This window comes from Leucopleurus acutus (genome assembly GCF_964270905.1).
Source record: "Leucopleurus acutus genome assembly, chromosome: 11".
NCBI classification, from domain to species: domain Eukaryota; kingdom Metazoa; phylum Chordata; class Mammalia; order Artiodactyla; family Delphinidae; genus Leucopleurus; species Leucopleurus acutus.
The window spans coordinates 103,601,818-103,629,265 of NC_139152.1; the positions used below are offsets into that span (position 1 = coordinate 103,601,818).

Below are 27,448 nucleotides of genomic sequence, written 5' to 3' on the forward strand. Positions count from 1 at the left end.
ACAGGAGACAGGGAAAAGATCTAATGACCGTGTAACTGTCGTCCAGAGGCGGCGGCAAGGGGGAGGGATTGGGCAGAATCAGTATTTGGAGACAACAGTTGAAGAGACATCAAAAATATACTCAAGGGACTTCCCTGCTGGCACAGTGGTTAAGAACCCACCTGCCAGTGCAGGGGACACGGGTTCGAGCCCTGGTCCAGGAAGATCCCACATGCTGCGGAGCAACTAAGCCCGTGCGCCGCAACTACTGAGCCTGCGCTCCGGAGCCTGCAAAGCCTAGAGCCCGTGCTCCGCAACAAGAGAAGCCACCGCAATGAGAAGCCCGCGCACTGCGACGAAGAGTAGCCCCCGCTCACCGCAACCAGGGAAAGCCCGTGCGCAGCAACAAAGACCCAACGCAGCCAAAAATAAATAAATTTAATTTAAAAAAATTATTAGGCAAGCAGAATGGCAGGAAAATAAGAAGCATCCTCAGGGGAAAAGTTAAAAGAAACAGACCCAGAAATGAACTAGACACTCAATTAGCATACAAGAAGTTCAAAACAGTTGTTATAAATACATTTAAGATTTAAAGATAGACATAATGGTTGAGCAGATGGGGAATCTCTACAGAAAAGAAAAACTATAAAGAAAAATGGAAACGCTAGAGCTGAAAAATACAATATCTGAAGTGGAAAATTCATTAAATAGGCTTAAGAGCACATTAAACGTAAGAAAGAAAAGAGCAGTAGAGTTGAAAACAATGTAACAGGAATCATAAAAATGAACTGCAGAGAGGAAAGATTGGAGGAAAAAACCAAATACAGCCTCAGTGACCTATCGGGCAAAGAAGTCCCAGAGGAAATGAGGGACAAGATTATGCAGAAAAACTTTTTAAAGACATAACGGCCTAGGGACTTCCTTGGTGGTCCAGTGGTTGGGACTCTGCGCTTCAACACAGGGGGCGTGGGTTCGATCCCTGGTCGGGGAACTACAATCCCGCATGCTGCGGGGCACAGACAAAAAAAAAGAAAGAATGGCCTAAAATGTACTAAGTTTGATTAAAACTCTCATCCCATACATCTAAGAAGCTTAAAGAACTCCAAGCAGAACAAACACACACAAAAAACACCATGTGATGGCCAAACTGCCGACACTAAAGATGAAGACAAAACCTTAAAGGTAGGGAAAAAAGGGTGATGTTACACACGGTTTACAAGGATAAGAACGAGCACCAACACTCAGTCAGAAACAATGCAACAAGCAGAAAACACTGGAACGACATCTTTAAACTGCCAAGTATAAAAAGCTGTCAACCTAGCATTCTAAATCCAGAGAAAACACCCTTTAAAAAATAAAGGCATAGATGCGGAGCAACTAAGCTTGTGTGCCACAACTACTGAGCCTGTGCTCCTAGAGCCCGCGAGACACAACTACTGAAACCCGTGCACCTAGAGCCCCTGCTCCACAGCAAGAGAAGCCACCGCAATGAGAAGCCCGTGCACGGCATCAAAGAGTAGCCCCCGCTCGCCGCAACTAAAGAAAGCCCGAGCGCAGCAATGAAGACCCAACGTGGCAATAAATAAATAAATATTCCTTTAAAAAATAAATAAAGGCATAGAAAGAGAAATTAAAGAAACAATCCCATTTACCATTGCATCAGAAAGAATAAAATGCCTAGGAATAAACCTAAGGCGGCAAAAGACCTGTACTCCAAAAACTATAAGATGCTGATGAACAAAACTGAAGATGACACAAACAGATGGAAAGATATACTGTGTTCTTGGATTGGAAGAATCAATACTGTTTAAATGACCACACTACCCAAGACAATCAACAGATTCAATGCAATTCCTGTTAAATTACAAATGGCCTTTTTCACAGAACTAAAACAAAAAATTTTAAATTTGTATGGAAACACAAAAGACCCTGAATAGCCAAAACAATCTCGAGAAAGAACGGAGCTGGAGGAACCATGTGCCCTGGTTTCAGAATATACTACAAAGCTACAGTAATCAAAACAGTGTGGTACTGGCACAAAAACAGACACAGATCAATAGAACAGCATAGAGAGCCCAGAAATAAACCCATGAGCCTATGGTCAATTAAACTACAACAAAGGAGGCAAGAATATACAATGGAGAAAAAACAGCTTCTTCAATAAGTGGTGCTACGTGCTAAAGAATGAAATCAGAACATTCTCTAACACCATATACAAAAATAAACTCAAAATGGATTAAAGGGAATCCCCTGGCAGTTCAGTGCTTAGGACTCTGCACTTCCACTGCAGGGGGCATAGGTCTGATCCCTGGTCAGGGAACTAAGATCCCACAAGCTGCATGGCACCACCAAAAAAAACCAAAAGGATTAAAGATCTAAACGTAAGACCAGATACTATAAAACTCCCAGAGGGAAACATAGGCAGAACACTCTTTGACATAAAGCACAGCAATATTTTTTTGGATCCATCTCCTAGAGTAACAGAAATAATAACAAAAATAAACAAATGGGACCTAATTAAACTTAAAAGCTTTTGCACAGCAGAGGAAACCATAAACAAAATGAAAAGACAGCCTATGGACTGGGAGAAAATATTTGCAAACAATGCTATGGACAAGAGATTAACTTCCAAAATATACAAACAGCTCACACAGCTTAATATCAAAGAAACAAACAACCCAATCAAAAAATGAGAAGACCTAAATAAACATTTCTCCAAAGAAGACATACAGATGTCCAACAGGCACATGAAAAGATGCTCAATATACCTCACACCAGTGAGAAAGTCCATCATTAAAAAGTCTACAGGGGAGGGACTTCCCTGGTGGCAGTGGTTAAGAATCCACCTGCCAAAACAGAGGACAAGGGTTCGATCCCTGGCCCGGGAAGATCCCACATGCCACGGAGCAACTAAGCCCGTGCACCACAACTACTGAGCCTGAGCTCTAGAGCCCGCGAGCCACAACTACTGAAGCCCATGCGCGTAGAGCCCGTGCTCCGCAACAAGAGAAGCCACCGCAAATGAGAAGCCCGCACACACTAACAGAGAGCAGCCCCTGCTCACCACTAGAGAAAGCCCGTGCACAGCAACAAAGACCCAATGCTGACAAAAATAATAAATAAATAAACGTATATAAAAAAATGTCTACAAATAACAAATGCTGAGAGGGAGTGGAGAAAAGGGAACCCTCCTACACTGCTGGTGGGAAGGTGAATTGGTGCAGCCACTATGGAAAACAGTATGGAGGTTCCTCAGAAAACTAAAAATAGAACTACCATATGACCCAGCAATTCCACTCCTGGGCATATATCCAGAAAAAACAAAATCTCTAATTCAAAAAGATACATGCACCCCCCTCCAATGTTCACAGCAGCAATATTCACAAAAGCCAAGACACAGAAGCAACAGATGAATGGATAAAGAAGATGTGGCGTATTTATACAATGGAATACTACTCAGCCATAAAAAGAGTGAAATAATGCCATGTGCAGCAACATGGATGGACCTAGAGATTATCATACTAAGTCAGACAGAAAAAGACAAATATATGATATCACGTATGTGGAATCTAAAAATATGATATAAATGAACTTATTTACAAAACGGAAATAAACTCACAGACATAGAAAACAAACTTATGGGGGCTTCCCTGGTGGTCCAGTGGTTATGAATCCATCTTCCAATGCAGGGAGCGCAGGTTCGATCCCTGGTCAGGCAACTAAGCCCATGGGCCACAACTAAAGAGCCCACATGCTGTGGATCCCATGTGCTCTGGAGCCCGCGCACCACAACTGGAGAGAAGCCGACGGGCCACAACTAAGACCCGATGCAGCAAATAAATACTAAATAAAAACTTATGGTTACCAAAGGGGATGGCGGGAGGGATAAATTAGGAGTTTGGGATTAACATATACACACTACTATATATAAAACAGATAATCAGCAAGGATCTACTGAATAGCACAGGGTACCATAGTTACATCTTGTAATAATCTATAATGGAAAAGACTATAAAAGGAGATGTATATATATATATATATCTGAGTCACTTTGCTGTACACCTGCAACTAACACAACACTGTAAACTATACAATAAGAACAGAAATGGTGAAAATAAAAAAAAGAAAATGAAGACATTTTCAGGTAAAAGAAAAACAAGCTGAGGGAATTTGTCACTAGCAGATTTGGATTACAAGAAACATTAAAAGTTCTTCAGGCTACAGGGAAATGATACAATACCAGATCTACACTGAGAATGAAAAATACTGGGCACAGCAAATAGAAGACGTTTTCCTTGTTTCCTAATTTTTTTAAAACAAAGTGGACCATTTAAAACAACCATAACCCATGCTCTGTGCTGACGTCACAGGTAATAGTAAAAGGGCTGATGACAAAGGCAGAAGGACAGGAGCGGGCAGTTCCCGTGGGGGGTGTGCAATTCAACCCCAGATGCGCTGGGACTGCAGTCACTGACAACCACTACAAATAACACAAACATACAGCTCAAAAGCCACACAAAGTAGATAACATGGAAAAGTAATACTCAACTGTCAGGAAAATAACAAATGGAAGAAAGCAGCAAAAAGAAAAGTCCCGTGAAAGACAGAAATGGGTGAGAAGATGCGCTAACCACACGCTGAGCACCAAGCAGAAACTCACCGTTAACTGTAAAGACACAGACCAGTCAGAAGTGAAAGGACCACAGACAACATCACGCCACACAGACGCTGGCCTAGGGACACCAGCTCCAAGACCACGAGCAGTACCAGACAGAAGAGGACGGTCCTCTGCCCTCTGTGCTTGTGGATCCCCTTCACCCACAAAACCATGACCCAGGCTCCCCCAAACTGCGTGGCCAGTGCCTTCAGCCTGGGCCACTGCTGGGCTGTCAAAACCTTTTCACCTGCTTGTTTACACCTCACCACCTCCCTGAGAGGCAGGAATCAGCCTCCCCACTTTCCCCACAAGGAAGCAGAAGCTCAGGATGCTTAGATATCCCTCCAAAGACACCTAGCGGGCAATGCAAACCTTGCTGTGGTCCGGACCTGAGGCCCCGGGGGAGAACTCCGGCCACTGGACAGCCACCCTCTATGCCATCCCAGCCTCCCCCCAAACCCCAACCCCAAGGGGCTCTCTTCTCTCTTCCGGGGGTCCCGTGTCCTATTGAATCCTGATTGCTGAGGCTAAGCAGACACGCCCACTAAGTCTGGCAGAGGGAGTGAGAGAAGCCTGAACGTCAGCCCCAAGCTTCCAGGCCCATCTCTCTCTGAAGGGGGCACCACCAGGCAGGATGGAACCCAGCAGATCACCGTCCACATCGGGGGGCGGGGGGCCGGGGCAGGGCCACCGGACTGACGTGCGCTAGGACCCCCTCTCCCCTTCTCAGGGGCCACACGCACCTCCAGCAGCTGGGAGATGGCGTCGGGCTGGGCTCGGGGGCAGCTGTCGTAGCAGGGCCACACCACCCGGCGCCTGCTCTGGGGGGCACCCCCATCGGGCCGCTCCTCCTCCGGGGGCTCGGGGGGCCCCTGCGCCAGCTCCCAGTCATAGGGGGGGCCCTCGGCCAGCGTCTCCTCGGTGTAGAAGTCCCACACCTTCAGGTTGGACACGTTGCTGTACGGCCGGAGGACCTGGGGGCGGGCCTGGCGTGAGCACCGGGGCGCGGAGGGGCCTGCCCGCCCCGACCAGGCTCTGCTTACCTCCGCGTCCTCGGGCGCGTACAGGTAGTTGTAGAACACCGGCGTCCTCTTGCTCAGCCGCTCCACGTACTCCCACACCGAGCGGCAGGCCGCCTGGCCCCGGCGCTCCCCCTTCTCCTCATACAGCAGCCCTGCAGGGGGCAGCGCTGAGCCCGGCCCCACCCCGGCTGCTGACCCCGCCCCTGTGCCCACCTTCACCGCCCCGGCCCCCACCGTACCCAGCTCGATGCGTTCGTAGTCCGAGTCCAGCAGGAAGGTCCGGAAGCGATGGGACGCGTGATGGTAGCCGAGGAACTTGAGGTAGAATGGGCTGAACTCGAACTCCATGGGGAACTGCAGGTGGACCTGTGGGGCATCAGGAGTCAGCGGCCAGCGGTCAGCACGCACAGCCCCCACCACGGCCGCCCGCTCACCTGGTGCACGCAGTCCAGGAACTGCAGAAAGACTGGCGTGAAGCCGCTGCTTTGCCCGGCCAGGGTGTGGGCCCCGCGGTGGCTGAAGCGATGGCCAAAGGACAGCCACTCCTTCTCCACCAGCAGACGGAAGCCCTCCAGGGTGCGGTAGAAGGGGTCTGAGAGCAGCTGCACCAGGGACACCACCTGCCAGCAGCGCCGTGGGTCAGCAGGGCGTGGGGACTGGGCCCAACACCCGCCCCCACCCCCGCCCCCGGCCACCGCGCACCTGAGTGGTGATGTCCCAGCCGTCCTCCAGGCTCACCAGGACAGAGGAGCCCGAGTCCAGGAGCTCCACCACCAGCACCGACACCTGCAGCAGCTTGTGGATCTGCAGGGACCCGCAGCCCCTCAGCACCTCCCAGAGCCCGTGGCCTAAGACTCCAGCACCCAGCCGGGCCCCCAGGACCCACACATCCACAGGAGCGGTGGCTGCGCAGGCCCACGCCAGGGGACACCCCGCGAGGCAGCACAGCCTGGATGGACCTGAAATGCTGTGGCGTGCTTCCTCCCACCCGGCCGCCCACCCACCCGCCTATCAGCATCTTCTGGGCCTGAAGAGGCATCCCCTCTCCTTGACGTGCCCAGCCCCACCCTGACAGAGAGCAGAGGGCTCCGACACAGCTGGGCCCTGGCCTCCCTCCCCTGTCCATGCACCACCACTGGGAAGTGGCCATCATCCCCTCCCGAAGCCCAATACTATCAAAAGAGCAAGCCCAGACCCCGCCCACCCACGGCTCTAGGTAAGTGGCGGGGCCCGGCACCCAGGTGGGCACCGGATGGCCCCTGCCCATCGCATCTCCTCCCCCCGGGTAGCCCTCCACCACGGTGGGGCAGGGGCAGTGGAGAGACCTGGATCAGCCACTCTGAGTCTTCCAGCGAGCACAGGAAGGAGGCTGAACCGGGCTCGGTGGCAGGATAGCCGGGGACACACGCCTTCAGCAGCTTCTTGAAGCTGCCTTTCACCTGCCGTGTCTCGAATACCTCGATGGGCACCAGCTCCCACTGCTGCAGGGGATCTGGCCGTACACCCTGGAGGAAGCCGGCCGTGGTGAGACGCGCCCATGCCCCGTGCCCCCACCTGGCCCCAGGACTCTGTCCCAGTCACCTTGAGCTGGGCTTTGTCTCCAATGATGTAGAGGGCTGCACGCTGGGGCCGGAGAAAGCCTGGGTCGGGGGGGGCCCCGTTGGCCTGGGGGGGACCCATGCCTGCTAGCCGGGTGCCTACATCAGTGCTGAGCCCACCGCTGCGCCCACCGGCCCGGACACTGCCCCATTTACCTGCACAGAGAAACCAGGTGAGCACCGGAGCAGGGCCAGGGCACCACTTACCTGGGGCAGAGCTCCCAGGGAGGGCAAGGGTGGGACTCGGGGCGTCAGGCTGTTAGTGGCCGGGGCTGTGGCGAGGGCTGGGTTACGCTGGTCTGTCACACGGGGCCATTAGTGCCAGTGTGGGGGACGTTAGTGCCCTGAGCAGTCACATGGGGCCATCAGTGCCAGGAGTGGGGAGCCAGCCTGCGCAGTCAGTACGGTACCTCGGGGCGCAGTCCGTCTGGAGGCCAAGGCCGCCATGGGGTTGGACAGCGTGGTGACCCTGGCTCTGGGGCTGGGCACTGGGGGCACAGCAGAGAGAAGGCTCAGGCCTGGCCCCAGGCCCGGGGGTGCGCCCAGCAAGGGCGGAGCTGTGGCCCAAAGGAACTGGGTGCAGGGCTGGGTCACCACCGAACCCCCCGGGGGTCCCAGAGACAGTGAGGATCTGTCAAGGTCCTCTGGGCCCCCAGGGCAAACGAGGGAGCAGAGGACCCGGTAGTGGGTAGGAAGGGTCAGGGGTACAGGCAGGACCCTGGGCCGCCTCCTCTGCACCCTCAGCCCTGTGGACCCTGCCTAAGCCGCTCATGACACGCAGCCACCAAGCGGCCCCTGCCCAGCACACAGCAGCAGCAGGAGGTGCCCATGAGGCGCAGCCCAGAGAAGAGGAGGCCCAGCGTGGGAGCTCCCAGCCTGGAACCTCAGAGGGTGGCTCAGTCCAGGACACAGGCAGGCCCAAGCCCCAGCACAGAGCCACCTGTGAGGACCAGGCACGAGGCTTACGGGCTGGGACTGCCCAGCCTGGAGGCACAGGGAGCCCACAGGAGGAGGCCTCTGGATTCCAAAGCCTGCACCTGGCTATGACCCAGGCTCACTCGCCTCTACAGAGAGGGCGCAGGGCACCAGAGGCCAGGACGGCGCCAGCCCACTACGCTGCAGGCAGAAGCATGGTCATCCACAGTGAGGACAGCGTGTCCTCGTGACACAGTCTGGACCGGAACCGGTGTACGGCTGAGGAGAGCTGAGATCTTGTATGCCCCCAGGCAACGAGGGGGAAGGCCCGTGCCCAGAACTCGGGGGACACCCAGAAGCAGCACCAGTGGGCTGTGGGGACATTCAGAGATGCCCAAGCAACACTAGGGAAGACACAGGCACTAGGAGACGAAAGATCGTGCGGGGAGGGTGCTGCCTGCAGGGGCCACTCAGAACCACTGGAGCGGGCGGAAGGCAGGAAGACAGCGCAACCATGAAACACACTTAATGATGGTCTCTGATGTTTGGAAAACTAAAAGCCATTCAAACTAGAGAGCGGTATTCCCAGTAGAGGACCAAGAGGAGTAAGGCCTGTGCCGCTTCAGAAGGTGGCACCGAGCCCAGCGCTTCCTAGGGCAGCATCCCCATTAACCACCGTGAGGACAGCCTGGCCACCCTGTTCCCAGCCCCCCTGGCCCCAGTGCCCAGCAAGTGGTAACAACAGCTACAGACGGAGCACTGGACTACAGGCTGCACGGGGACTGGGGGGCTGGTGTGCGCCAGCAGCAGAGGAGGTGCCTGCGGTTGGGGTGCTCCTTAGGCCTCACTCGGGAGGGGTGAAGGCCCTCCCCTATGGGAACGAGTGGCGGCTGCACCAGGAGGCCCTGTGCCACGGGCAGGAGCAGCCTGGGCCAGCGTGGGGGCAGTCGGCCATGGGGATGGCTGCAGGCTCGGGTGGTGAACTCAGACTCAGGGTGGGCAGAGAGGGAAGAACAAGGACGATGCCCGGGCTTCTGGAAGGCTCAGCCCCACAGGTGGCCTGCCAGCCCCCAAGCCCACCTGAGAGCTAGAGCAATGCATCTGGGAGCCAGTGCATCTGGAACCTAGAGCAGCAGCAGAGAAAAACGCAGACAAGTGTGAGGGGAGGGAGGGAATCAGGAAGTCCTGAGTGACAAGTGACCCCTGGTGTGATGTCTGCACAAGCCAGGGTGGGGGAAGGGTCTCACAGAGAGAAGTGACCCTCGTGTGACATCGGCCAACTCTGCACACACAACCGCCAGGACGGCTCCAGGTGTGTACAGATCCCTAGTAGACGCTGTCACCACACCTGCTGAGGTACAGGCAGGGGTTGGCTCAGGCCAGCATCTGGGCAATGGTCAGGCCCAGTGCGGGCAGCCTCCCAGCCCTCATGCCTCCAGCGGGGTGATGAGACCTCCAAGCACGGACTGAGAGGCAGCTCTCTGATCACCAACGTGAGGACAAACATGGGCTAGGTGGCAGCTCCGAGGAGGCCCAGCAGCTTTTAGGAGGGCCAAGAGGATGAACCGGAAGGGACCAGAGATCAGTGAGGGAGGGTCCAGGAGGGGAGATGGAGGGAGACGCGCAGGTAGGGGAGAGGCTGTCACGGGGGGAGATGAGGGAGATGCGGGGGCAGGATGGGGGCAGGTGGAGGGTAAGCGGGGTGCAGAAGCCATTGCCTTGGAGCAAGGCCCTGGGGTGAGGCTGCCCATCCTGACACAACCCCCCCCCCGCCCCCGCCTGCACGCCCTGGGGCCCTCCTGGGTGTCTCCTGTCTAAAACCCTCTCCCAGCGCCAGGCATCCACATGGCTCACCCTGCCACAACAGGGTCCCCGCCTGTCACCCCAGGAGACCAGACCACCGCTTGTGGACAGCATGCTCTTCTAAGGGTCGCCCTGAACCAGCACCCCGACGGCAAGGGGTAGGGCCCAGGATGGCCCCTGGGCGCATGCCCCAAATTCCTGGGCCTGCTGCCTCCTCTGTAAACCCCCAGAGGAGCGGTCAGAGCTGGGCCTCAGGACACTCACCTGCTCCCACACCCCAAACACTCTGCCCCCCTTGCTGGTCTGCTCTCCATAAATGCCATCACTACCCCCCAGGTCCTCCGGCCCCGAGCACCCTCACCGTGACTGCCCATGTGGGCCGAGGAGAAGCCGCTGAGGGTGTTGCGACCGGACGCATCAGCATAGCGCGGCATGGAGCTGACCACGGCCTGCAGGTACTTCTCCTGCTCCAGGCTGCTGGAGTCGGCCTGGGACTGGCCTGCGGGAGGAAGGGGAGCTGGGGGCGGGGCGCCGGGGGCGGGGCGCCGGGGCGGGGCGCCGGGGGCGGGGCGCCGGGGGCGGGGCGGGCTGCAGCGTGAACAGGGAGCCTACCCGGAGAAGGCGCGTTCTGGGCCTTGAAGAGGCCGACGACCCCCTTGCCGTGCAGGCCCCCTGAGCGCAGCAGCACGGCCTTGGAGCGTCCGCTGCGCCAACAGACCACCGGGAAGCGGTTCTGGCGGTAGCAGCGGGAGACGCGCTGCAGGGCGTTGTCCTGGACGCTCTGGGGGACGATTAGCAGCCCCGGATAGCTGCGAGGAGGCGGACGTGAGGGGAAAAGCAGGCCAAAGACACTCTGGACCCACAGCCAGGCGCCCCTGGGCCTTCGGCCCCCTGGAGGCCGCCAAACCTGCCGCGCTCACTGCTCACCTGCGGCAGATGGCGTACATGCGGTTGACCGGGGAGATCCGGAAGGGCTCGGATTTCGCGCGGCTCAGGCTGCTGCTCAGCGTGCCCAGCCCCAGGCGCTGGTAGTCCCGGCAGCACGCCCGCTCCACCAGGCTACTCATGGTCATGCGGTCCGAGGGCTTCAGGGCCAAGGAAGGGGTCAGCGTGCTGGGCTCCAGCTCCTCTGACACTGGGGCAGGCCAGGCACACGGGGGTCATTACCCAGGGGCTGCCCGGGTCCCTTACCCCTCCACGTGAGGGTCTTCACCCAGACCGCCCACGGCTCCCCACACCCCGACCTGAGATCTCGTCCTCCTGGTCCCCAGGGGGTGGCTGGCCCCGGTGCTCCCAGCTTGGGGGGCTGTACTTCTTCCGGGTGACATACTGCCGCCCGATGGTCCTCTTAGCGTTCTTCATCAAGTTCCGGGACAGGGTCCTGGGGGGGCCCGAGGAGTACAGTTGCAGGGTCAGCAAAGGTGAGGAGATGGACAAGGGGACACACACAGTGGTTCTGCGAAGGGAAGGTGTTCTGGCCTCGGGGCCCAGCTCCCTACCTGAAGGAAGGACCCTTGTCCTTGGTGGCACGGGGTGGCCGGCCGGGTGTGTGGGCAGAACCCAGGGTGAGCGCGAAGGTGCCCCTGATATCTGGTGGATACCGCAGCTTGTGCAGCTGCTTGCGGAAGAGCTCAGCGCTGTCAGACCCCACCTCCTCGTCAAAGACCATCTTCAGCAGCTGTGTCAGACATGAGGCCCTCAGAGGCTGGGAGGCCCGTGGGCCTGAGCCCTGGCCACAAAGGCGGACAGGCCTACGGGACGCCCCGTGCTGCATCACTGGAACTCGGGTGTTTCTAACAGGATGGACGGGTGAGGGCCCTGCGACCAGACGGCCTTGAGAAAGGCGGCTAGGTCTACCGTGGGACTGTGAAGGGCCAGTCTCGCCTCTCCATCCGGTGACGGACACATCCTGAAGGAGCGCCCCAAGGACAGAGGGTGAGCGGAGGGCCTGCTCCCCAGACTGCATGTAGGCGGAGACTCAGGAACCCAGTCTTTGTGTTTCATCTAATCTGTGTAGGTTTCACCTAGGCCGGGCTCCCGCAGCACGCTGCAGACACGGCCTCTAGGGTTCGGGCCTTGCAAGGTAAACGGGAGAGCCCCCAAAACTGGCACATGGCGCAGGCAGAGGACACCAAGCTAAGACACAGCGACTTCCCCGTAAACTCAGGAATCACAAAGGGCTCAATGCTGGCTCAACACCCGCTCATGAGAACAAGACTAGGGCTCAGATGCTGCATCCTGGAGAGGGCCGCGACTCAGGGGCCCACAGACCCCACCCAACACAGCCCACACCCCAGCCGACCTGGAAGGTGCAGGAGCGCAGCTGCAGCCCATCCGGCAGGTACTGGTCACTGGGGGTCTGGATATTAATGCGCTCCTCCTTGGTCAGCGCAGCCACCGGGAAGGAGCGGACCACCACCTGTTCCCCCACTTATAACAAGCCGGGTGCAGAGTCAGGGGGACGGGAGGGGTCGAGGGTCACAGAGTCTCAGGGTCCCAGAGCTATGGGGTAGACCGGGAGGGTGGGGAGGAAAGACAACAGCCTATCTCCCACAGAGACCCTAAACCCCTGAGAAGGGGAGAGGGAGAGGCAGAAGAAGTCCCACTAGCCCAAAGACCTTGGGGGGGGGCAGGGGGAGGGGCAAGGGGAGCGGGGGCAGAGGGGTCCAAAGGCTCACCCAGGGGGTCGGTGGGCATCCCCGTGAAGATGACCCGGTACGTGGTAAGGAAGACAGCGCCCTCAGCCGGGAGCAGTGCGGGGCCACCCCTGCTGCCCCCGGCACCCTCCTCACGCCCATCCGGCAGCAGGTAGACACGCAGGCCGTCCAGCACACACTCCTCACCGGGCAGCAGGCGTGGCCGAAGCAGTTTGGGCTGTTTGGGGACAGGAGCAGTGCCTCAGAACATAGCCCAGTCCTGGTGCCCGCCACTCCCCAGCCCCTACTCACCTTCTGGATGGGGGGCAGTCTCTTGCTCTCTCTCTGCACGGCCTCCAGGGTCTCGATGTGCATCTGGACGATGTCTGGGGGAGAGCAGTTCTCATGCTCTGGCCTGCGCCCACCCATCCAAGGGGAGTGTTTCCAAGCCCAGACCCCATACCTGGCACCATGACATGCAGCCCCTTGAGGTGGTCGCTGGTGACCCCACTCTCTGTGCAGACCTTGTCCACGAAGCGGTTGATGAAGCGGACCACGGCCCCGGGCACGTCACAGGTCTCCGCATCCTCGAAGCCGCTCTCGGTGTCATAGCTCTCCGCCACGCTGCCTGCCATGCTGGGCCGGGGAGGGGCACAGTGGGCACAGGCCACACGACCCAAGGCCTGTGCTGCTCAGGTCCTGCCCCCAGGCCACACCCCACCTGTTGGTGACCAGGCTGTTGCTGGCGCTCTCCAGGTCGCCCAGCCCCGCGCGCTCGCGGAGCAGCCGGCTCTTGCTGCTGTCCAGCGGCAGGAGCAGGTAGCTCATGCGGCTGGCGTAGTGGACGGCCTGGCTGAACACCGTGCTCTCCTCCTTCTGCACCAGCTCCTGCTGCTTCTCGCGGCTCAGGGTGGGCCACAGGCGCCTCTGCTCAGATGCCACGTCCAGGGCAGAGCGCTCGTCCTCCTGTGTGAGTGCCTCCCCAACCTGCCCAGGGGCCGCACGTGAGCCAGAGCCAGGCCAGCCCCATCCCGCGGGCCCCGGGAGTCCCCACACACCTGGGAGGGGTCTCGGTCCTCGGCAGGCTCCAGGTAGAGGGCCCGGATGTGGGTCTGCACATCCCCATAGAACATGGCCTCCCAGAACTGCGGCGTGCTCCACACTACGTGCTCCTGCACGCAGCTGTACGCAAACTGCGTCACCCCTGGGCTCAGCTTCTGCAGAAGCCAAGAGGGTGTCAGCGGGTGCAGCCGGCAGGAGGTTGGGGAGACTCTGTCCGCCCCAGCACTCACCCGGCAGAAGGCAGTGACCAGGGGCAGCAGAGCAGCTGCGATGCCGTGCTCATCCAGGGAGGTGCAGTCCTGCAGTAGGGCCGGGGGCGTCGGATCCCGGCCCCGTGCCATTCACACCCCCACCAGCACCGCCGACAGAGCAGCACCTCCCGTCAGTCCCTGAACCGTCTGCACCAGCTCCCCAGGGCTGCTCGGAGGTTGAGGGCAGGAGGCCCCTGCACCAGCCTCCCACAAGGATTCTCCCCACGCCACCCTCACCGGCAGACCGGGGTCTCCCCAGTTGTCGGCACCGCCAGAAGATGCACCCTTATGGGTAGGCCGGGGAAGCCCTGCCCGGCCCCACCCTGTGGCCACAGTGCCAGCAAGGTGTGAGGCCCGGCCTCACCTGCAGACAGCAGTTCATCATGCGGACCACGAAGTCGAACTGCTGGTGGTCAAGGACCGCCCGGTTCTGTTGCACGTGCAGGTGCAGCTCCTGGGCAAGGCAGCGGCGGGCCGCACGCCCCTTTAGGGCCCTCAGCACAGCTGGAAGCAGCTGCGGACGGGGAAACAAGGAGATGAGGGCACGAGCCTATGTGGACCCAACCGTGCCCTGAGGCACAGGGAAGGCCTGGCCCAGACGTGGGGGCCAGAGCCCAGGCTCTCAGCACAGAGGACACCGGAAGCCATCCGGTCAGGTGTGCCCAGATTGGGGCTTCACTGCCCAAGAGAGACCAACGCGCTAGTGGAGCCAGCCCCCCGCACACGAACCTCACAACACTGCCAGTGCTCTGAGCGAGACCCCACGGCCGGCCAGGGCCCCAGCGCCTAGAACGCACAAGCCTAACGCAGAGCCAGCAGCCGGCTCAGCACTGGGCGGGCCACAGAAAGGGCTGCACTTGTCCTGTTGATACTCCCGCACACTGTGAAACAACCAGGAACCCGATAAAGGGCTGGTTTAAGAACTAGGTGCTTCACAAAGAACCACGCAGCTGTGAAACACAAGACAGACTCAAACTGGCTGTCCTGAGAGACCCAAAGTGTCAATGGACATCACAGAGGGCAGAACGCTAAATGAACTCCACTTTCTGCAAGTAAAAAAAAAAGACACGTGTGAGTCGACACTAGTTTCCGTGAGCGATAAAGAAGACACTTAACAGTAGGGACTTTTAGAGCATTCTGACGACTAGTAGTTGAAGAAAATTCCTCCCGCGGAGCCTCCCCAGCAGGCTGCACCCAGCTGTTCTGAGGTGGACCCGGTGTCCACCTGCCCTTCTTGCCAGCCCAGCTCCCTCCAGCTGCCTGCAGGAGAACGAGGGCCAGGGCTCCTCTGAGAGCCGCTGCCCTGGCCCAGGCCGCCCCCACCCAGAGCCCCCAGCGCTCCCTGTGCCCGGGTTACCCTCACCTTCTTGGCCTCAAGCATCTTCCCCTCGAACACGTAGGAGATGCAGTTCCGGACCACCTCCAGCCGGCGCGCACTGTTGCCATGGAGCCCACTGCTCCGCTCCAGTATGGCGGCTGGGGAGCAGAGAACGTGCTCACCTCTGACCTCACGTCCACCCTCGGCCACACTCAGGCTCCCCCTCCCGGTTACGCACTCATGGGGGGCCCTGAGGGCACGGTGGTCTTCTTCTCGGCCTTCACGGCCGGGGGTGCGCCCTGCATCTTGGCTGTGGCCTGATCCACGATCCACTGCACCATGCCCTCGTCTAGCCGGGGGAAGGGCCGGGGCGCCCGCCGCAGGTGGCTGGCCTCCCCTGGCCTCTGCACCTTGTGCATAGCCACAGCAGGGTACGGGTTCTCCTGGGGGGGGACACAGGCAGGATGGGCGAGCAGCCCGGGCCAGGGCAGCACAGTGACCCGCCCCCTCGTGCCACCTGCCTTACGTTCTTGTAGAGCTGCTCTGCCAGTTCCTTGACATGACGCAGGACACGCTGGGGGTGGCTGTCATCTGCCCGCATCCGTGCCACCTCGTGGGCCACCAGCTGGGGGAGGAAGCAGGGTCAGGCGGGCTGGCTGGGGCAGGGAGGGGGGTGATGGCGGCTCCTCCCAGGTGGGGTCGGGGTGCACCTCATCAAATAGGTCCGTAGGACGGTAGGGGACCCCGCGCTCCGACACAAAGCCTGCAAAGGCCATGCCCTCCAACACCTTCATCAGGAAGTCATCCTCCACCAGCCCACGCTGGCCCAGGAAGGCTGCCTGCGGTGCACAAAGAGGTCAGCCCCTCGGGCACTCACCTTCTGCCCAGCCCCGCCCCCGCCTGGCGCCCACCTTATGGAAGCGGATGACAGGCTCCGGGTGGATGCGGACCATGTGCAGACACCAGCGGTAGCCTTGCAGGAGCTGAGCAAAGAGCCGCAGGAAGACGGCGCGCAGCTCCTTATCCTGGGGCATACGTGAGGGCAGGTGAGTGCCAGGCCCTGAGCCTTCCAGGCACCTCACCCTCCTGACCCTCCAAGCTTCCTCCACACAAGCCACAGTGCCTCCTCTAAGACTCGGTGCCGACAGCCACTCCTGTGCAGGACCCTCCGAGGCTCACACCCACCCCACGCGGCCCTGGCGACCCCCTGGAGGAGCGCTCAGCACCGGGTGGGCCTGGGCCCCCAGAGGGGCAGCGACCCCCACCTGCATCTTCAGGGAGGAAGTGGACGTCGTAGGTGGAGGGAAGGCGAGATCTGCCAGCTCCAGCTCTGGATCTAGGACCTGTGGAAGCAGCGGGGAGCAGGGTCAGCTGCACACCAGCCCCCCGCTCTGGCTTCCTCTGGCCACCAAGTGACCCCACCCCAGCCTGCCCGAGGCACCAGCCTCCCCGAGGCCCCTGGTCCTGCCTCACCATGCTCAGAATACTGTGCGTCTGGCTCTGCAGTGGCTCTGGCAGGGGTGGAATGTGCACACACTCGGGCACAGTCACCGTCCCTCCATCAAGATCAGCTACAATCACATCCAGCTGTGGACCAAAGGGAGCGAGAGGTCAGAGAGCCACGGGCCAGTCAGCAGGGCCTGGGGTCAGCCCAGCCTGGAGCAGCGAGGCAGACGCTGAGCAGGGCCCTCACCAGCTCCTGGGCCTCTGCCTGGAAGGCAGCGTTGACTCCGATGATGAAGGGTGTGGGCGTGCTGAGCACCTCCAAGAGCTGCGCCGGCAGGATGGGCACGTACGTGAAACTGCAATGGGCCAAGGCTCAGCGCGACAGCCCGAGGGCCGGGGTGGGGCGGAGGGACTGCGGGGCAGTGGGCAACGGTAAGGTCAGCACCTGTATCTGAGAGGGAAGAGCAGCGCCAGGAGTCCCCGGCAGGCGTCCGAGAGGCGCTGGTAGCTCCGGGACAGGAAGAGCACCTTGTGCTCCGTGAGCGCCGCACAGAACAGAGACAGCACGTTGGTGATGCCTGAGGAGGAGGACAGGCTTAGAGGGCGCAGGCGCCCGCCCTGCGGTGAAACCTCGATGTCTGTCCGCCAGCCCCGGGAGGGGAGACAAAGGACTGTGTGGGGGCTGTGGGGCTGTGGGCACCAGGCTCACCCAGCTGGCGGAAAAGCAGGGCCACACTGCAGCGGCTGATGGGCAGCGAGTCGGTGAGTGGGGTCTGGATGACCTGCCGGTCCCCAGCCCCCAAAGAGATGGTTCTCTGTGGAGAGAGAGGGACCAGTGCTCAGCTGCTCCACCCAGACCTGGGTCACCCCCAGCTTCACAGCCTCAGGCGGGCCTGGGGGAATGACAGACCCCGAGGTGGGACTGGCCAGGACGGGCAGCACGGCACAAGGGAAAGGCCACGTCTGGCCTCTGTCGGCCCAAGCAGTGCTGCAGAGAAAACTCTGGGCCTCTGACCTGGGGTGGGGACGGGGCCTGAGTGGGCAGAAGAAACAAAGAATCCGTACCACTCCGTCCTCAACAGAGTCCAGCTGCACGGGACAGACAGGCAGAGAGACACAGTTAGACACACCCACACGCGGGGACACAGACCGGGGGGCTGGACAGATAAGCCAACACTGACACCCAGAGACAGGCACACCCAAGGAGGGAGAGGACAGAGGAACCAAAGGGTGCCAGGTGGAGAGCCAGATGCAACATGGGACACGAGACAGGCAGGGCCAAGAAAAGAGGACAGGCGGCGGCACCAAGACGCAGGACAGTGTCCGAGGCTAGGGCCGCACTCCGCCCAGGCTGGACTCCGAACGCCTACCAGGCCCCACCCCGTGGCCTAGGCACCAGCGGGTCCTGTGGCTGCAGGTGGACAGCAGCTGCCTCCTGACCCACCTGTGAGCCCCCGGCCAGAGGGATGATGCACGTCAGCAGGTTCCCAACCACGTTCTCCAGGCCCACGTTCAGGCCCTCCACATGGATGGTGTAGATGAGACCCAGGCTGTTCTGCAGGGACCACAGATCAGGGAATGACGACCCAGCCCGCGGGAGCACCCCGCATCCTGCCCTGTGCCCGGCTGCCCGCCTCACCCTGAACACCTCCGCGTGGTCCAATCGAGACACCAGTACCAGCGTCTTTGGAGCAAACAGCTGGCCGGGCGGGCCAGGAGCTGCGGTTGACAGTCCCACTGGGCCTCCCTCACCTGCCTCCTCTTCCCTCTCGGCAGTGTCCTCGGTGCACAGCCCTTCCTGTGGACAGAAGCCCCATATGCCAGGCTCTCAGGCAGGTCTCCTGAGGCCTTGGGGGGGGTGGGGGACACGGGACACAGGTGACTCAGACAGGACTGGCCCTCTGGAAACTTCAGCCTTTGTGGGGTTGGTTCACCAGGACCAGACACACACAGGACAGAGGGAGTCGGCCACAGTCAGAGGCTCGGCCCATGCAGGGTTACCTGTGTGGGCTCCACGGGCTCCCAGAAAGTCAAGCATGCGCAGTAGTGCCGCTCGGAATTGATATCGGTGAGGACAGCAACGAAGAAAGTCGGTGGGTTCCTCTCGGGACACAGCTGCCACCCACTGGGCTGGCAAAACTATCGGGAGGAAGGGGACAGGGGTCAGCAGTCAGTCCCCTCTAGTCCCCTGCCTGCGAGGGACTGCACAGCCAGGGCCTGGAGGCCGGGTTCCAGCGCAGCCAGCAGCACCCTGCTCTGTGACCCACATGCCTTGCCTCCTGGACCTCGGCCTTCTCCCACACAAAAGGGAGTAAGAGCCTCCGGCCTCACTGTGCGGGGCGAGAACCCTGTGATGCAGGGCATGGTCCCCACCATCAAGAGGGAGGGACAACAAGACGTGATGTGGGCACCAAGCACCCGACCAGCCAAGCCTGCACCCCCGCCCGACGTTCTCCAATGCAGCTGATGTCTCCTTGTACCCAGCGGGGTCCTCACGGTGCCTGCCCCCCACCGTCTCAGCGCCCCAGCCCTCGGCTCCAGGCCCTGGGGGAGCGCCCACACTCACCAGCTCGATGCCCTGGGGGAACGGGTTGTCCTCCCAGTCCTTCTCTGGGAAGCGCTGCAGGATCTGGCCCTGGCCTTCCGCACTCCCTGAGGACAGGAGCCAGGGGTCAGAGCACCTCCCACCTCCCACACCTGCACCTGGTCAGGAGCCTCGAGGGTCCAAGTGGAAACATCTCACCCATCCTGGCCCTCAGGTGGCACCGGACCAGCCCCAGCTCCCAAACCTATGGTTTCCCTAAAGACAGTCCTGTGAGGAGGGGCCCCTAGGCAGCCACAGACCCCAGGACCACCAGAGGGCATGGAGAGAAGCCCCTGCTGTGGGGTCGGGGTCCCTGCAAGCCTCTGGCTGGGCCAGGCACCAAGAGCACAGGAGGCCCGTCACAGATGCAGAAAACAAACTTATGGTTACGGCAGGGGGCGGGGGGGATAAATTGGGAGATTGGGACTGACATATACACACCACTGTATATAAAACAGGTAACTAATAAAGACCTACCGTATAACACAGGGACCTTCAATCAGTACTCTATAATGAACTTAACGGGAAAAGAATCTAAAAAAGAGTGGGTATATGTATATGTATAACTGGTTTATTTTGCTGTACGCCAGAAACTAACACAACATTGTAAATCAACTCTACTCTAATAAGAAAATTTTTTTTAAATGACCTGGAAATTTAAAAAAATAAAGTAAAATAAAATAAACTGTGAGAGCCTCAAAAAAAAAAAAAAAAAAAGGGCACAGGAGCCCCAGCCCAGGGGAGTAGGGGGAGATACTCCCTACTCCCACCCCCACTACCCCCCTCCTGGGTCCCGCCCACTGTGTCAACACCCCCAGCCAGAACCCACACCCAGCCTGCCACAGGCCAGCGTGCCCACCCAACTGCACAGCACCTGCCCCTCCAGCAAAGGGAGCGCTGTTCCCCACTGTTCCACAGCCAGTGCCCAGCTTAGGCACTCGGCCCACAGCCCTGCTCCCTGCCTCCGCCTCACCTGCCAGCCCTGGGCCCACTTGAGAGGTGCAAGGGTCTCACACCTGCCACCTGTGCCGGCGGAAGGACCACCGTGCCTACAGCCCCAAACTGCGGCTTGTCCCCGCTACCTCAAGAGGCAGACGCGACAAGCAAAGGTCCCAGAAGACAGCCAAGGAGGGGTGGGGCTGGCAGGAAGGACAGGAGCGCTCTCCCGAGCCCTGAAGGTGGTGGCACACAGGCCTGCTCCCTGCCTGCAAAGGCCGCCTTGCACACAGCCACAGACCAGGTTGCCCTGTGCAGCCCTGAGGGTCCTCCAGACCAGGGAGAAGGGCATGGCCCTACACCCCCAGCCTGCTAGCTCCCCATGTGTTCCCCAGAGAACCCCCTCCACTCCCAAAGCACCCCCTCCGGTCTGCTTCCCCCACTCCATGCCCAGGGCAGTGCTGCCAGGTCCAGTCCACACTGGCAGGGCCAGCTGGAGGCCCCTGCCTCTTGCCCACCCTTTGTGGAAACAAACCTGGAGGCATGATGAGAGTCAAGTCGGGGAAGCACTCACCCGGGCGTCGTGGAGGAAGGACGGGGGTCCCTGTTCTGCCCCCAGCTCCCACCCAGCATGGCAGCAGCTTGAAGCAGGAAAGACAAAAGCTCTCCACCTTCACCTCCCACACTCGACAAGCAGGTCCAGCCCTCCGCTCAGACCAGCCTCAACACTACTGCCCACACCAGCAGAAGAGCAGGGGCGGATAGGGAAGGCCCAGAAAGCCCCCGTGTGCAGCCTCTGAGGACCTGTGAGATGCAGTCCCACGTCCAGCCTGCCTGGTCCACCTGTGACCTGAGTGGGCACAGGAGCCTCAGACCGAGCTGGGGGCCTGGGCACAGGCCTGGACCCAAGGGCACTGGCAAACGGACCCCAGCAGCCCCAGAGCACACACTGCCCAGGCCCCCAGAGGCAGAGGAGCTGGGCTGCAATCTTAGGAACCTGCCACTCTCCAGGATCACGGAGGCAATACCAAAAAGGTCAGCAGCAGGCAGGTCGCTGCTGGCTGGGGGAGCAGGGGTAGTGAGGGGCTGTGACTCTGACTCACCAAACCTCAGCTTCCTGCTCCCCTCCCCCTCCCACCACTGACACTGAGAGGAGGTGGCAGACAAGACAGGGTGGGGGAGGACAGGTGTCTGCTGGTGCCTCACCTACCTACGCGCGCGCGCGCGCGCACACACACACACACGCACACACACACACACACACACCCCGAAGCCCCCAGGGTCCATCCAGGCCCACTCCCAAGGGCCACCCTCAACAGGCCCAGGCTGGCTCACCCTCAACTGTGGCTCCTCCCCCAGGGCCAACTTGTGTGCAGCCCCAAACCACCATCTCAGCTCAGCCCTGGCTGGCACCCAGGGCTCACCCAGTTCTTGCCACGAGGCAGCAGGAGGAGGAAGGAAGGGAGGTGTGTGCAGATGGGGACAGTAGCCTCTGCCCCATCTCCCTCCCGAAGCCAGTGGGCAGGTGGCCTTCAGGGGGCTGCTTTCCACAGCCTCTCCCCCAGGAAGTGGGCAGAGTGGCTGGTCACCGGCCACTGCCCACCCTCCCTACCCCATTCATCGTGGGGAACGTCTACTCCCACGTGCAGGGCTCCACCCTCCAAAGAACTGAGCGCAGGCTTTCCTGGAGGTGTCCCGGCCGCCTACAGAGGGTGGAGGGGGGGCGGGGAGGATGGCACTAGGCTGGGCAGGTGAGCATTCCCCCGCCAGCTCCTCCTCTGGGCCATGATGGTCCCAAACTTGGCCCTCAGGTCTCAGCCCAAAGAGCGTCACCTCCTCTAGCCAGCTCTCTGCACCCTGCCCAAATCTGGGGCCTGCAGTGGGACCCCAAGAACCTCCCACCCTCTAACACAGCCTTCTGGGATTCCTGGTGCACCTGTTGGCCAGCTGAGCCAGACAGGAGCTCCACAAGCAAGAAGCTACATCTCCGCGTCCAGCGCTGCACAGCCCTCGGCCTAATTAGGGCTTGCTGATCAGAGACAGCCGCTGCACCACCCTCCCGCCACGATCAGCCCCGCTCACACACCACAGGCAAACAGGTTCCTCAGGAGGAAGTCCAGGGCAGCTTCCGGAGCCCCAAGGCACACCAGCGCTCGCCGGCCCTCCCTGGAAGGGCGCACCGTGGATGTGTCCTGACTCCCTCACCCTTCCCTGAGACCCCAGCCCATGCCTCAGCTCTGTGCCAACAGGGGCCGGGCTGCAATCTGGCTGCTGGCCTGAATCCTGGGGGTGGGGGTAGGGCTCTGCCACATCTCCCAGTGTCCCCCACCCAGTCGAGCTCTTGAGGCCGTGAAGGGGACCTACAGCAGCTGAGTCCCCTGCCCCACCTTGGGGTAGACAAGAGAGAGGACACCTCCACCCCATGGTGACAGGACTAATCCAACCAGCACAGCTGTGCGTAACAGGGCAGGACTTGGGGGGGCCCTAGGAGGAAGGGCACAGAGATCCCCTGAGACACAGATGGGGACAAGAGCTGTGTCCCCACAGCCAGCCCCGGGGCAGGGAACACAGAGCTCACGTCCGTCATCTGCTGGCAACGCCATCACCAGTGCCAGGCTCCGATGCCTGGGCCGGCCCAGGCCAGCATGTGCTGTGGGCAGAGGCGAGGGAGGATGGCACCCTCCTCTGCCCGCCCCTCCCCACACCCAGCACACACACCCTGAGACTAGCTGGGCCGTACGAAGGACGGCAGCGTCCTGCTGCAAACCCAACCTCCCACCTCAACACAAACCTCCACACACAGGCCGCTCCCAGCTGGCCACACAGCACAGGACAAGTGCAGAGGGGCTGCAACCTCTCCAACCTCCCCGGTCAGACCCGACTGGCTCTGACCCAAGGACTTGGACCCTCGGGCTCCCAGGGTGGGGCTGGGAGCCAGCCAAGGCCATCCCAAACAGCCCCAACCTGCTCCAGAGAGAGGGCAGGAACATGGGTGGGGAGAGTAGATGGGGCCGAGGAATGTGGCCAGCTCAACATGGTCAGGACCCAAAGAGGCCAGGCCGGGGTGGAAAGTCTTCTTCTCAGATGTTTGGGGGTGGAACCCCCAGCAGCAGGAGGGGTCCAGCCCCTCCTCCCTGGCAGATATGCACTCGGCCATCTGGTCAGATCAAAGTCACACCCCGGCACTGGTCACACTGTGTAAAATCAGCTGACCACCATCAGGCACTCCCTGGCCAGGAACTGGCCCCCACGAAGTCCCCAGGGCTGGGCCAGGGTGCAATACAGGCTAAACCCATGTCCTTAGTGAAGGAGCTCCCCCAACTCACCAAGGGAGGAGGCTACACCTTCTGAGATGAATGGCAGGGAACCACCCAGTCCCCTCCCTGCCCTCCTGCCTGGAGCGGTCTGCCAGGTAGTAACCATGAAAGCAGGGTGCTTCCTCAGGTAGGACTCCGGGACTCAGCGCCCAGAAGGTCCGCACAGGGTGTGCAGATCCGGGCCACGGACAAGCCTTCCACCACTCGGCACTCTCCACTCAACCCAAAAGACTATGTCTTGCCCTAGCGTCCTAGGCCTGCCAGCACGCACGGGTGCCTGCGTGCCACCTCCCGCAGAGGTGCCCACTGTCTGTGCCAAGTGCTGTCCACACACTGGCTGCTCAGCATTAACAAGACACCCATCACTTCCTGGAGCCTTCTGTGTGCACAGCTCCATGTGTGTATGTCCACCTTGTGCTCAGAGCAGCCTGGGAGGTCTGTGTCACTCACCCTACCCCCAGATGAGGAAGGTGAGGTGCGGAGGGCCGAAAGACTGGTCCAAGGTCACAGAGGTATCAAGTGGCAAAGCAGGGACCACTGAGCCTCATGCGGTGCTCCTCTGCTTCAGACTCCCCCACCACCTCGCTCTGCCCTCAGTCCCACAGCCGGGACTCCAGCTCGTGGGCTTGTTCCTCACAGGGATGGACCAGTCATGCCAAGGGAGGCCCTGAGGCTGGGTAGCCAGCCAGCAGCTGACCAGCTCCAACCCCGGAAGACAGTGGTTAGGGGGCTCCGTGGCCCCCCAGCCCTACTGAAGGGACATCTTGAGAATCACTCCTTCCAGTCACTTGGGGTGAGCAGGCACTCCTCACTGTGGGCGCCAGCCTTCTCCCCTGCTCTGCTCAGAGGCCACACACACCTGGGGTGCCCGCCGCCCGTGTGGCTCCAGCCCGCCTGTCACGGAGCCTACCCATGCCTCCTCTCACCTTCCTCACATTCGCTCCGGCTGCCACCACCATCAGCATGCCTCCCACACTGCCCTCGGCGTCCTCAGCCTCCAAGCTCACTCTGCTCAGGCAGCCCCTGCCCTGGCACGCAGCCTGGGGGCCCTCACGCTGGGGCAGCACCTCGGCCAGCCTTGTCTCCCTGGATCCAGTGCACCCCGCTGCTGCAGCTGGCATGTCCTCCTCACTGCCCCCTCCCCACATGCCTTGGAGCAGACAGCTCTCCTCTGGGCCTGTTCAACACTGACAGTGAGCCTGCCACGTGCAGACTGCAGGACGAGGACAACTGGTCCTTGCCTACAAGAACGCCCTCCCTGAAGGGAGAGACATGCTCATGACTGAGGGTGTCAGGATGGATACGACAGGAGGAGTGGAGAGGAGGCGCGAGTGTTGAGCAAAAGGGCGTGAGGAGGGTCTGGAGAGTGTGGAGTCCAGAAGGTATAGGCTCAGCCAGAAGAAAAGCAAAGAGGAGTGCGAGTCTGGGTCCTGGATGGTGACAGAGGCAGCTGGGGTGACAAGAAGCAGGGTAGACTGGGGGTCTCGACCCCACTCTCAGGCTCAAGGTTCAGCCCCAGCCTGACCACACAGCCACCCCACCCCCCAGTGACACGCGTGCCCTCCTGCAGTTTGGGATCTGAGACCCCAGCTTAGCTCTGGGGTAGGCTGGGTGCGAGTCCCAGCCCCTCTGGGGGCTCAGACCAGGCACTCAACCTCTCTGCCCTGACTGCACTCTACACATGGGGGCAACGACAGGGAAACCTCGGTGGGCTGCTGGGAGGAAGAAGTGAGATCACGCACACAAAGGGCTGTGCAGGGCCTGGCACGCTGAGTGCACACCCCAACGCCGTTGTCTCCACGGCTGTTGCTGATGTCACTGTCAGGCTGTTTTCTCCTACCCCCTGGGCTGAAGGGCTCTCGGACACGGGCGCTGACCCTAGACACGGACCTCCTGGCCATCGGCACCAGTCACCACACCACTCTCCCACCCAGGGCTTGGCTGCAGGCATGAAGTCGGCAGGCCCTCTGCCAGGAACACTCTTCTCTCTCCTCTCCACAGTTCCCTCTGAAGTCCTCCGAGTTCCAACTCAAACACCACCTCTTCAAGCAGTAGTCCCTGAACCCCACCCCTTTTCTGCATGCTCCCCAGCCTCCTGTACCTGAGACACGGCACAGAGGCACTGGGGGTCAGAGGAGGGGCTTGCAAGTGTTCCGTGCCCCTGGAAGCAGAGCCGCCCGGCAGTCCGCCAAAGCAGAGAGAGCCCATCCCACCCAACTGGGAGTCGGGAGGCCGAGCCGCCCCAGGGCCCTCCCACCTCCGGGGCGACGCCGAGACGCTGTCGGCCCGGTTCTGCCCTGACTGGGGTGGGCAATCTCGGCCCGCCCCGTCTCGCCGCGCTGCCCACCTCGGGGAGGTCGGCCCTCCGTGACCCCCGACCCCGGACCCCAAACCAGGGCGGCAGGTGCCCGGCTGACCCTGGGGCTGCCCCGCCGCCCCGGCTGACCCTCCCCGGCTCCCGGTCCCCGGCCCTCAGCCCTCGGCCGCGCGCCGGCACTCACCGCGCGGGTGCGGCCCGAACGCCACCAGCACGAAGTAGTCCGCGAGCCGCGCCATGGCGAGGGGCGCGGGCGGGCTCCGCGGCTCGGGGACGCGAGGACGGCGCTCTCATGGCCCGGCCCCGGCCCTGGCCCTGGCCCGCGCACCCCGGACGCCTCGGGCCCGCTCCACGGCGGCGGCCAGGGCTCCAGCCGCCATCTTCCCAGCCAGCCGGCCCGCCCGGCCGCGCCGTGCGCCTGCGCGGCCTCGCTCCGCCCCCCCGCGGGCGGGGTCCGGAGCGAAGCTCCCTCATTGGACCAGCGGCGCGGGCTCGGTTCCCGGGGGCGGGATTCAGCCGCTCACCACCCTCAAGCGGTGACAGCGACGGCGGCTCGGGCGGGTCAGCGGCAGGCGCGGGCCGGGTCAGAGCGTGCCTCGCCGTTGCGGCTCCCACGCAGGGCGGAGAGGGGTCGGGCCCCGCCTCTGGGAGCTCTGTCTGGGGTCCGCGCGGCTCCCGGGGCTCTCTACCCCGGCGCTGTCAGTCTGCAGGAAGGCTGGAAGGCCCGGCCCTACCCACAGGTCTCCCAAACTGGGGCCCTAAGCCATCCCCTGGGGCTGCCAGCCTGGTGATAGGGGGGAGTACCCACCCAGGCCCTACCCTTGGGGTTCCCAGCCTGAAGAGGGCTCTGGCCCCACTTGGAAGCCCAGTCTAAGTGAGGTGAAACGCTTAACACATGTACTTTTATTTTTTTAATTTCTATTTATTTATTCGTTCATTCATTCATTCATTTATTTATTTTTAACACATGTACTTTTTAAAAGGCGCGCTGCACGTCCTGCTGTAAAGAGCTGCGTACTAGGCCGTGAGGCGCCGGGGCCCGGGTGCGCTGCTTGGGAGAAGGCTGCATCACTCAGGGTCCCTGACAGTGCCCACCACCCTCAGCGCGGGGGCCGGCCAGGGCCTCCCCCACAGTGACACAGGGATGGGCAAGGGGGACACAGAGTTTAGAGCAGAACACGCTAGGAGAGGAGATGGGGTGGGGGGCGGGGCAGCCTCAGGGCTGCTCGCTGACAGGCTGGGAGGGGAAGGCAGGGTTGAACTTGTTTTGGGGTGACTTTGGCTGCTTCAAGAACCTACGAAGGAACAAACTGCTGGCGTTCCTCCTCCATCCCCTCGCAGGGGCCCGCCTGGAGAATGAGTGGAACACAACCCAGAGACAAGCGCTGAGGGGGAAGACCAGGCTCCCCTCCCTGCCTCTGGGCACATGCCCAGCCACAGCCTCCTCTGCTTCTGGATGGTACTGGGTAGATAGGCTGAGAACCCCTCCTTTTTGCCCCAGCTGTCTTGAGTTAGCTTTTGTCACTTACACCCAAAAAGGTCCTCACCACCACATTACCACACCACTGAGCTTGTGCACGGGCAGGCAGTGTCCCAGGGAAGCCCTC

The 27,448-nt window shown here is 60.8% G+C and overlaps 1 protein-coding gene across 3 annotated transcripts in view; it reads right to left on the reverse strand.

Annotated features, from left to right (window-relative positions):
- SBF1 (SET binding factor 1) overlaps nt 1-26,151 on the reverse strand; it is a 28,357-nt gene extending 2,206 nt beyond the window's left edge. For 2 of the 3 annotated variants that reach the window (XR_014326613.1, XM_082850648.1), the window contains exons 1-36: nt 26,026-26,151; nt 19,254-19,339; nt 18,689-18,826; nt 18,327-18,485; nt 18,132-18,242; nt 17,397-17,502; nt 17,133-17,265; nt 16,935-17,043; nt 16,715-16,828; nt 16,507-16,584; nt 16,153-16,266; nt 15,952-16,080; nt 15,768-15,866; nt 15,480-15,684; nt 15,287-15,399; nt 14,288-14,437; nt 13,903-13,971; nt 13,669-13,827; nt 13,332-13,597; nt 13,074-13,246; nt 12,923-12,996; nt 12,653-12,848; nt 12,277-12,404; nt 11,474-11,652; nt 11,219-11,355; nt 10,902-11,109; nt 10,587-10,783; nt 10,336-10,473; nt 7,667-7,744; nt 7,240-7,412; nt 6,984-7,163; nt 6,361-6,462; nt 6,093-6,278; nt 5,898-6,024; nt 5,680-5,810; nt 5,380-5,610 (exon numbers count right to left, since the gene is read on the reverse strand). Coding sequence is in view for 2 of the 3 variants with exons in the window: in XM_082850648.1 (XP_082706774.1) it covers nt 5,380-5,610; nt 5,680-5,810; nt 5,898-6,024; nt 6,093-6,278; nt 6,361-6,462; nt 6,984-7,163; nt 7,240-7,412; nt 7,667-7,744; nt 10,336-10,473; nt 10,587-10,783; nt 10,902-11,109; nt 11,219-11,355; nt 11,474-11,652; nt 12,277-12,404; nt 12,653-12,848; nt 12,923-12,996; nt 13,074-13,246; nt 13,332-13,597; nt 13,669-13,827; nt 13,903-13,971; nt 14,288-14,437; nt 15,287-15,399; nt 15,480-15,684; nt 15,768-15,866; nt 15,952-16,080; nt 16,153-16,266; nt 16,507-16,584; nt 16,715-16,828; nt 16,935-17,043; nt 17,133-17,265; nt 17,397-17,502; nt 18,132-18,242; nt 18,327-18,485; nt 18,689-18,826; nt 19,254-19,339; nt 26,026-26,080 (5,031 nt within the window). In the remaining variant the exon portion in view is untranslated. The remainder of the gene's footprint in view (nt 1-5,379; nt 5,611-5,679; nt 5,811-5,897; nt 6,025-6,092; nt 6,279-6,360; nt 6,463-6,983; nt 7,164-7,239; nt 7,413-7,666; nt 7,745-10,335; nt 10,474-10,586; nt 10,784-10,901; nt 11,110-11,218; nt 11,356-11,473; nt 11,653-12,276; nt 12,405-12,652; nt 12,849-12,922; nt 12,997-13,073; nt 13,247-13,331; nt 13,598-13,668; nt 13,828-13,902; nt 13,972-14,287; nt 14,438-15,286; nt 15,400-15,479; nt 15,685-15,767; nt 15,867-15,951; nt 16,081-16,152; nt 16,267-16,506; nt 16,585-16,714; nt 16,829-16,934; nt 17,044-17,132; nt 17,266-17,396; nt 17,503-18,131; nt 18,243-18,326; nt 18,486-18,688; nt 18,827-19,253; nt 19,340-26,025) is intronic. The other variant, XM_082850649.1, reaches the window with a different exon arrangement.
- Nucleotides 26,152-27,448: the final 1,297 nt, after the last annotated feature.